Below are 10026 nucleotides of genomic sequence, written 5' to 3' on the forward strand. Positions count from 1 at the left end.
GAGACCTATGGAACTCATGAAGGCAGGAGAAACCATGAAGAGAGAAAGAAAAAACTGTTCTCAGTGTTTTGGGCTGCGGCCGCTTTAATGCTGGAGCACATGGAGCAGGAGCCGGCAGAAGCCGCAGCTGTGCCCTTCAGATGAAGTTACTCACCATGCCAACACTTCAGGGCCTGCCAGGGGACCCAGGGCATGGAGAAGGAGACTGGAACCCCCTCCCGCAACCAGGCTTACCACGCCAGCACCTCGGGGCCCACCCAGGGACACAGGGTAAGGAGCTGGGACCAGACCCACCCTGCCACAACCAGGCATGCCAGTTCAACACATGGAAAAAGAAGTTGCTCCTGGGGGACTGAGGCATGGAGAAGGGGACTGAACCTCCCTCCCACAACCAGGCAAACTGTGCCAGTGCCTTGTGGCCTGCCCAGGGACCCAGGACATGGAGAAGAGGACCGGACCCCCTTCCCACAACCAGGCACCCTGTGCCAATGCTTTGGGGCCTGCTCAGGGACCTGGGGAAGGAGAAGGGGACAGGACCGCCCTCCCACAACCAGGCACACCATGCCAGCACCTTGGGGCCAGCCTGGGGACCCAGGGTATGGAGCTGGGGAAGGAACCCCCCTCCCACAACCAGGTACCCTGTGCCAGCTCCTTGGGGCCTGCCCTGGGACCCGGGGCATGGAGAAGGGGACCAGACACCCCTCCCACAACCAGATACCCTGTGCCAGCTCCTTGGGGCCTGCTCAGGGACCCAGGGAAGGAGAAGGGGACAGGACCCCCCTCCCACAACCAGATACCCTGTGCCAGCTCCTTGGGGCCTGCTCAGGGACCCAGGGAAGGAGAAGGGGACAGGACCCCCCTCCCACAACCAGGCACACCATGCCAGCACCTCAGGGCCTGCCCTAGGACCCGGGATGTGGAGAAGGGGACTGGAACCCCCTCCCACAACCAGGTACACTGCACCAGCACCTTGGGGCCTGCTCTGGGACCTGGGGCATGGAGAAGGGGACAGGACCCTCCTCCCACAACCAGGCACCCTATGCCAGTGCCTTGGGGCCTGCCCTGGGACCCAGGGCTTGGAGAAAGGGACCGGACCTCCTCCCACAACCAGGCACTGTGTGCCAGTGCCCCTAGGCCCACAAGGGGACCCAGGGTATGGAGCTGGGGACCAGACCCCCCTCCCACAACCAGGCACCCCATGCCAACACCCCGTGGCCCACACAGGTACCCAGGGTATGGAGCCGGGGGCCGAATCCCTTTCCCACAACCAGGCACTCTGGGACAGCAAATCAGGGCCCTGCCTGAGGGCCGGAGGCATGGAGAAAGGACCAGACCCCCCTCCCACAACAAGGCACACCGTGCCAGTGCCTTGGGGCCTTCCTTGAGACCTGGGGCATGGAGAAGGGGAACGGACCCCCCTCCCACAACCAGACAAACTGCACCAGTGCCTCAGGGCCCACCCTTGGACCCAGGGCATGGAGAAAGGGACTGGAACCCCCTCCCACAACCAGGCTCATCATGCCAGCACCTTGGGGCCCACCCAGGGACATGGGGTAAGGAGCTGGGACCAGACCCACCTTCCTACAACCAGGCATGCCAGGTCAGTGCATCAGGGCCCACCCAGGGCCCTAAGGCTTGGAGAGGGGACTGAACCTCCCTCCCACAACCAGGCACACCGTGTCAGTACCTTGGGGCCTGCCCAGGGATCCAGGACATGGAGAAGGGGACTGGACCCTCCTCCCACAACCAGACACCCTGTGCCAGCTCCTTGGGTCCTGCCCTGGGACCTGGGGCCTAGAGAAGGGGACTGGAACCCCCTCCCACAAACAGGCTCACAATGCCAGCACTTTGGGGCCCACCCAGGGACCCAGGGTATGGAGTCTGGGACCAGAGCCCCCTTCCCACAACCAGGCACCCTGTGCCAGGGCCTCGGGGCCCACCCAGGGGCCCAAGGCATGGAGAAGGGGACCAAACCTCCCTCCCACAACCAGGCACACTGCCAGCACCACAGAGCAGGCCAAAAACATCTCCTCCATGTGGGTGGCCCACCACAGCCAGGATAACCATGGCTGCCGTGAAGGCGGCTAGATGCCACAACCACTGGACAGATGGTCCACCAGCCACTGGAGTGAGTTGACACAAGTAGAGTCACCAGCAGAGATAAAGAAAGGAGGAGGATATCTGTCTCCACAGAGTCCATTTCATAGTGATGGAAGAGACATCTGCTGTATGAGAGTATTGGGGGACCTGATCACACCTCTCAGCATTGGACAGACCATTTGGGCAGCAAATCAACAAAGTGACCATTATTCTTTCAGAGGGAGAGAAGAAATCTAGGGTGATTAGAGGGGGGGGGAGGAAGGGGGGGATGAGGAGGGATTGGACAAGGGGCATAAAGAATAATTGCAATTTGTAATGATATATATGCTAGTAATATTGATTTGATCAACATATCTCAATGTTGAAACCCAAAAATATGTAGAATTAAAAAAAAATGTATTATCTTAATAATAAAAAGAAAAATCTGACGCACAATAAAAATGTAAAGCATTTATTTGAGTAAGAAGCAATTCATTAATTGGGGAGCACCAGACAGAAAGAAGTTTAATGTTCCAATGACAAATTGTCAGGGCAAGTATTAATGGGGTAAATGTGGAAGCAAAATAATTATTTGATTGGTTATTAGTGACAAGATGGCCTTTTTATGAAAATTACCTTTTGTTGGGAAGTCTCTATTATGATCATGTTAGTTGGCTACTTGTGATCAGCTGAGGTTAAGTTTTGATTCTATTTAATAAGCAGTTACCAGAATTGACCCAAGTTAGGTTCCATTTATGTTTGCAGTTTAAGGAAGGAGAAGGCTATTTTTAAGGCCTAGTTGGTTTTGCTTGCTCAAGAAGTTTTCAGGCCCAGTCTCCATTTTAATTTTGCTTTATGACTTTTATATATTTCCACACTTTGTTTCAGGTACATAACATGAAGGTGCTTCAAAAGTTTACAGAAAAATAGCATTGAAAGATAATATGAGTCTTTCCATGAACTTTTTAAAGTACCCCCATATGTCATTTAGGAAGGAAAAAATACACATATCCTTGTAGCACCTTACTTAATAAAAAAAGTCACATATTTTGGTTCAGGCAGTATTCATTGATAAGGGTTCTAATGAAGAAATGTTATTGAAAGGGTAATTTCAGAACGTTAGACCAGGTTAAGTGGATAAATAAGGGCTTGTGAGGCATCCAGGAGCTAGGAAGTATGAGAAGCCTTTACCAGCCCTAGGGCAGAAGGAGAAGAGAGAAAGAATATATTTTTTCCCAAGCCCGGTGAAAACTAGAACCGTTGACAGTTAGCCATACAGCAGGGAATGTAATCAGCGAAGGATGCAGCTACAGTCAGAAATGCAGACCAAGCAGGGAGATAACGGGGAGGCAATGCACTCACCTCTTTCATTCCATGCCCAGATGCTTGCTGGTGCCTCCCAATGGCTCGATTACACTGGAAGGTAGAAGGTGGCCCTCCCATTGATGGAGACCATGGCTATCTACCTGGGGCACAGGGCAAACCACTAAAACTTTATTCACGCTCTTAATCTGCTCTGCTACCCTGTAAAAAATTATCTTCAAATATCACTTATATGTGGAATCTATCCAACTCATAGAAGCAGTGCAGGACTGTGGTTTCCAGGGTCTGAGGGGAGAGTGCAATGGGGTAATTCTGGTCAAAGTATACAAAGTTTCAGATGAACAAGTTCTGGGGATCTGATGTACAGCATGGTTGGGATAATTAGCAATACTGTATTGCATACTTGAAATTTGCTGAGAGGAGAGATCTTAAATCTTTTCCCTTCCCCGCCCCACAGACAGAGACACACACAAATGGTAACCATGTAGAGGTGATATATAGGTTAATTAGCTGGACTGTGATGATCATTTCACAATATATTTGTAAATGAAAACATCAAGTTGTGCACCTTAAATATATAAAATTTTTACATGTCAATGATATCTCAATAAAGCTATTGAAAGAAATAAAATAGTCTTCATGTGGTGAAGTTAGAAAGTAGCAACTTCTCATGTGGGTTTTTCTGAAGCTCTCCCCTAGCAAATGCTGCTCTTTATAAAAGATCCTGTACGGTTAGATTACTTTTATAAAATAAAAAGTTTAAAAGAAAACAGAGGCATTAAATAAGGGCTTGAAAATGTGGAAATATTACATTGAGTAAATGAGTCTAAACTTGTACTTGAATGGATGAAAAGCCTTGTATTATTGAAAGTTAATAATGCTCCTGGAAGAAAATGACTCATGGGTGTGAGTTCCAAAGTCAAGAAAAAGGTACATGAAAAGCAAATTAATGTATCTTAAGAAATACATCAATCAAATACAATAGGTGGCCTATACTAACATCTTGATTCAAACCAATAGTGTAAACAAAAATACAAACAACCACCAAAATCCTATATAGCTGTTGGGGAAATTAGACACTGATTAGGTATTGATGACAATTATAGATTATTAATTAGTTTAGGTGTGATAATGGTATTACAATGATCATTAAAATTCCTTATAATTTGAAGACACATACTGAATGGTTTATGCACGGAGTGATAGGATGTCTTGAATTTGCTTCAGAGTAATCCAGTGGTGTTAGATGAAATAGAATTGGCTATGTTTTGATAGCTGTTGGAAGCTGACTAATAGATATGAGGTTATATATTAGTATTACTAACTTTGTTCAAGTTTAAGAATTTCAATATTAAAGACTTTAAATAAGAGAAAGTGGGCCAGCTCCGTGGCTCACTCAGGAGAGTACGGTGCTGGTAGCGCCGAGGCCCTGGGTTCGGATCCTATATAGGGATGGCTGGTGCGCTCACTGGCTGAGCGTGGTGCAGATGACACAGAGCCGTGGCTCACTCAGGAGAGTACGGTGCTGGTAGCGCCGAGGCCCTGGGTTCTGATCCTATATAGGGATGGCTGGTGCGCTCACTGGCTGAGCGTGGTGCAGATGACACAGAGCCAAGGGTTGCGATCCTCTTACCAGTCAAAAAAAAAAAGAAAAAAAGCAGAGAGATATGATGAAAACTATTCTGTGTCAGGACATAACTGAGGGAAACAGCACTGAAGCCACACAGTACTTTTGTAAGAGCAAAGCACAAAGATGCTCTTCTGGCATAGTAATCTCTTTCAACTTTCCTCTTCCTTCTTTCTCTTAGATCCTTCATTTGCTTACAGTCATGGGTCAACGTTCCTCTGCTACACCTCATGATGGACAACACCAAGATTCGTCCTTTGGCCTGAATGCATATATTAAGAACCTGAAGATAGAAAACAAAATCATTTCTCAGGAAACCATAAATTTGATCGATTTACACTTGACAAAAGGAAACATTCAGGGGGTAAACTCTGTAATCAATGATGCATTAAAAGGAATTGATAATGTCCAACTCAACATTGCTGTGACAGGGGAGTGTGGATCAGGAAAGTCCAGTTTCATCAATGCCCTGAGAGAGGTTGGACCCGAAGAAGAAGATGCAGCCCCCACTGGAGTGGTGGAGACGACCATGGAGAGAACTCCATACAAACACCAAAAATTTCACAATGTGACATTATGGGACCTGCCTGGGTATGGAACCTGTAATTTTCAGCCAAAAGATTATCTAAGGAAAGTAAAATTTGGAGAATATGACTTCTTTATTATTGTTTCTGCTACACGCTTCAAGCAAAATGACATAGAATTGGCCCAAATGATCAGAATTATGAAGAAGAATTTCTACTTTGTGAGAACCAAGGTAGACTTTGATTTAAAAAATGAACAGGAAAGTAAACCAACTACCTTTGATAGAGAAAAAGTTCTGCAACAGATCCGAAACTACGGTCTGCATAATTTTATGAAAAATGAGATTAATAAACCACAAATCTTCTTAATCTCCAGCAAAGATTTATCTGACTATGATTTTCCAATCCTCACGGACACCCTATTAAAGGATCTTCCGATTCAAAAGCGCCACATTTTTATGCTTTCCCTGCCTAGTATTACTGAGGGAGCCATTGAAAGAAAGAGGGATTCTCTGAAGCAGATGATCTGGCTAAAAGCCTTGAAAGCTGGAGCATTGGCCACCTTTCCTTTAGTGGGCATCATCATTGACAGTGACATAGACAAGCTGAAGGAGAGCTTAAAGCAATATCAAGTCTTCTTTGGAGTGGACGATGCATCCCTGCAGAGTTTGGCTAAAGATTTTCAAGTGCCTGTGAAACAACTCAATGCAATCATTAAATCTCCTCATTTGTTGGAAAATAAGAAGGAAGAATCAATAGGTGAAACACTTTTGAAATATTTTGAGATATTCTGTTCGGCTAATGGAGGTCTCCTTGCTACAGGTCTTTACTTTAGAAAAATGTACTACTTGCAACTTTATTTCCTTGATATTGTGACCGATGATGCTAAAGTTCTTCTTAAAGAGGTATACTCAAGAAATGGGTTGACTTCCCATAGATTAGAATCCTCTGGATGTCAAAATCCAAATTCATGAGGGAAAAATAGCACTGCAGAGTCCCTAAAGGATCTACTGAGTTTATTAAAGCCAATACAGCCTTCGACTCATACTTTTGGATTGCATATCCTTGTTAGCTGGGCCAAGGGCATGTAATATCCTTGAATAGATCCCATGGGCAGGGAGCTAAATACCATTCATCCACTTCCAATAAACCACCACATCAGATGACTTTACTTTTGTCATAAATTTATTTAATATAGCTGTTGCCTTGGCATCTGCTTCTAGGCCTGACATAAGTTGTTTGAAACCCAGTTGTACCACACCACCATGGGCCTAGTTAAAACTTCCCTTCCCTGTGTGGTTGTTTGTGATATAGCCTGCTTGTTCTTCACCTCACTGACCCAAACTCAACACACCCCATAGCTAGTGACCATGATAAAACCTTGCGGTCAACACAAGAGTCATATTAGTAAGTTTCCCTCTTCTCACATATTTTCTTTGAACTAGCCAATCTGTAACCCCCATAGGAAAGCCTAAGGAATTATGCCCATGTATCTTAATAAAGGCAAAGTCCACACATCACCCTCACTTCCCTGTCTCTCTCTCTGTCTCATGTGCACATGCACACTCACTCCCCACCAGCTGGTTAAACTCCCTGACACCTCTGTACTTCCTGTCACTCTCCCATATGCATCTGTAACCTCTCTAGGACCTGTGAGTAATAAATTTCTTCTGCTTCATGCATTTTGCTTTTACTTCTGCATTGTGCCTCACCTGACACATGCCTGAACCTAAACTCCCCCCATCATAACTGTCCTAAAGAGAGGCTAACTTGGCTTATGGTCACTCTCTAGAGAGAGACTTCAAGACCAAAGTTGTCCAGAGCCATCCTGCTATAGGCAACGGCATGGGAGCCTGAGGAGTGATACCCCTTGTTCAGCTAGGCTGCAGGGGGTCCCGTGTATGTGGCACAGCTCTGTGGAATTTCCTATTTGTTCACCTTTCATTGCTTGACAAGGCTTCCCAGAGTTAACCAGTCTAATTTTGGCTTGGTATGGCTTTGGGAAATTCCGAGGACCTTGGAAATTCTCAAAGGACATGTTAAAATACGTCAAAAGTAACTGGTTTATTTAAAGGGCATTGTCAGTACTGAAGGTGTTTTTGATACATGTTCTCAGTATGGTTTGGCTTGATTAAATTTTGATGTTGATTTTTCCTGTTAGTGGTGTGTGCATTGACCCATAATTTTAGAATAACTGGCTCTATAGTTGTGATCATACTCTTGTGCATGTGGAATGAAGTTATTGTATTTAATTTTTATAAATCCATGTCTTGTAGGAAGATGGTGGGTCTGAGTGCAGTGGTGCTTACGACTAATTGATCACAACCAGTTACAGATTTCTTTGTTCCTTCTCCACTCCCACTGCTTCACTTGACTCACCAAGAACATGTCATTGCATAGTAATAATAAGAATGACACAGTGTATTTTAACAAACTTAAGAAGGGTCATTTAACTTTTCACTTTGTCCCCTGTACTGTTCCCGGAGTCTATTGGCAGGGATATAAAAGGTTTGATTATAGATATAAATAAGTAAAATAGTACAATATAAACAAGTTTTGATATTAACAGGTTTGTTTTAGATTAGTTTATAATTTAGAATCATTTGTGTTAAATTTTTATAAATCCACACCTCCTAGGGAGACGGTGGGTCCAAGTGCAGTGGTGTTTACAACTAATTGATCACAACCAGTTACAGATTTCTTTGTTCCTTCTCCACTCCCACTGCTTCACTTGACTCACCAAGAACATGTCATTCCATAGTAATAATAAGAATGACGCAGTGCATTTTAACAAACTTAAGAAGGGTCATTTAACTTTTCACCTTGTCCCCTGTGCTGTTCCCCGAGTCAGTTGGCAGAGATATGAAACGTTTTGTTATAGCGATAAGTAAAATAGTATAAGAATATAAACAAGTTTTGATATTAACAGGTTTGTTTTAGGTTAGTTTATAATTTAGAATCATTTAACAGTAACAGATTTATTGTTATATTTTATTATACAAAATCACGATATAAGTAATATGTTTTTAGTCGGTTAAGAATTAGCATAATTGATATAAGCATAAACATTATTAAATTGTTAAACATAAGTATAAGTAAGATTAATAGAATGTAAGTTTACATACAAGTTAAGAAGGTTAAAATTTATGGTTCAAACTAAAAGTCTGTTGCTCTTTAAAGCCAAGCATGCTGTTATTGTATAGTTTCCTGGCCACAAGCCATGGACTTTGGAGTGAACTATTGATGCATGAGTGGGTGTTTTTGTCAAAGCATGAGTGCTTTGGAACATTTTGACCTTTCTTTTTCAATAGAATGAAATGAGAAATGTTTTGATTAAAAGATATATCATTATGTAAAAAATTAGGTAAAAAGGTATAAATAAAGCAAGATTCATGTGGTCATTGTCCACACTTGCACTAGACATTTGTGGTCCATCTCTTTCTTTCGCTGATGCCACACCACCTATTCAAGTCCAACGAATCCTGCGGAGCTGGACTCTGGCACAAAGTAGAAAGAAAGCACAGCAATAAAAATAACAGCAACTTTGATAAGTGATTAACAAATCCTTAAGAATCCTATTTAGTGAAAATTCCTCTTGAGAAAATAACTAGAGAAAATCTATAATTCTTTGCTGGGAACAGTGGAGAACCGTAGATCACTTTGATTTGTGACCACTACTGGTATTTTGATTGTGGTGATGGTGATAAATCTCTTTAATCCATGTCTGACAACAATAGGAGTTTAATAAGTGCCTGGTGAAATAAGATATTTGCTGTTGGTATTTGACATTCACAATATACTCATGACAGCATCAAATTTATTGTTAATATTAGTTTTATATACTGATAACATTCTTGCTCATTCCCTGGCCTATCACTTTATTTTCCTAAAAATAAAATACTATAAATAGTAGCTGTGTTAGAAAGACTGAAAGAGATTCAAGAGGAGGGGGAAAATGATTCATCATTGAGTGGCAGTATCTTAGTCAGTCCAGGTTGCTATAACAGAGCACTGTAGACTAGATGAATTAAACAACAGAAATTTATTTTTCACACTTCTGGAGGCTGGAAGTCTGAGATCCTGGTGCTTGCATGGTCGCATCCTTGGGGAAGGCTGTCTTCTTTCTTATGCCCTCACATGCACACAAAGAGAGATTCCTTGTCTCCTCCTTTTATAAGAGCATTGATCCCATCATTAGGGCCCCACCTTCATGACCTAATCCAATCCTAATTACCTTCTAAAAGCCCCACCTCCTAATGTGATCCCATTGAGGTTTAAGTTACTCACACATGAATTTGGGGGAAACAAACAAACATATAGTTTGTGATGTCATCAGGAAGGGACCCCTTTACGTTCCTTTTTAGTAGATGTGAAATGTTAGGCTTCTGGAGAGTTAGGACAAAGAAGACTCTTTGGCTCACAGAACTGTATATTTTTGCTGCTGTCATGATACCAGGACAGTTACCACAGGTC

General features: G+C 43.6%; 1 protein-coding gene across 1 annotated transcript; it reads left to right on the top strand.

The window, feature by feature from the left end:
* The first annotated feature begins 5231 nt into the window (after window positions 1-5231).
* Window positions 5232-7044, top strand: LOC103605285 (interferon-inducible GTPase 1-like). The gene has a single exon (XM_008589865.1). It carries the CDS (start codon window positions 5232-5234, stop codon window positions 6525-6527), a length of 1296 nt encoding a protein of 431 aa, XP_008588087.1. The 3' UTR covers window positions 6528-7044.
* The last annotated feature ends 2982 nt before the right edge of the window (window positions 7045-10026 follow it).

Source organism: Galeopterus variegatus, unplaced genomic scaffold (assembly GCF_000696425.1).
Source record: "Galeopterus variegatus unplaced genomic scaffold, G_variegatus-3.0.2 Scaffold5704, whole genome shotgun sequence".
Taxonomy (NCBI): Eukaryota; Metazoa; Chordata; class Mammalia; order Dermoptera; family Cynocephalidae; genus Galeopterus; species Galeopterus variegatus.

Coding starts and splice junctions, on each gene's coding strand:
- LOC103605285 (XM_008589865.1), top strand. CDS start 5,232: ATGGGTCAACGTTCCTCTGCTACACCTCATGATGGACAACACCAAGAT.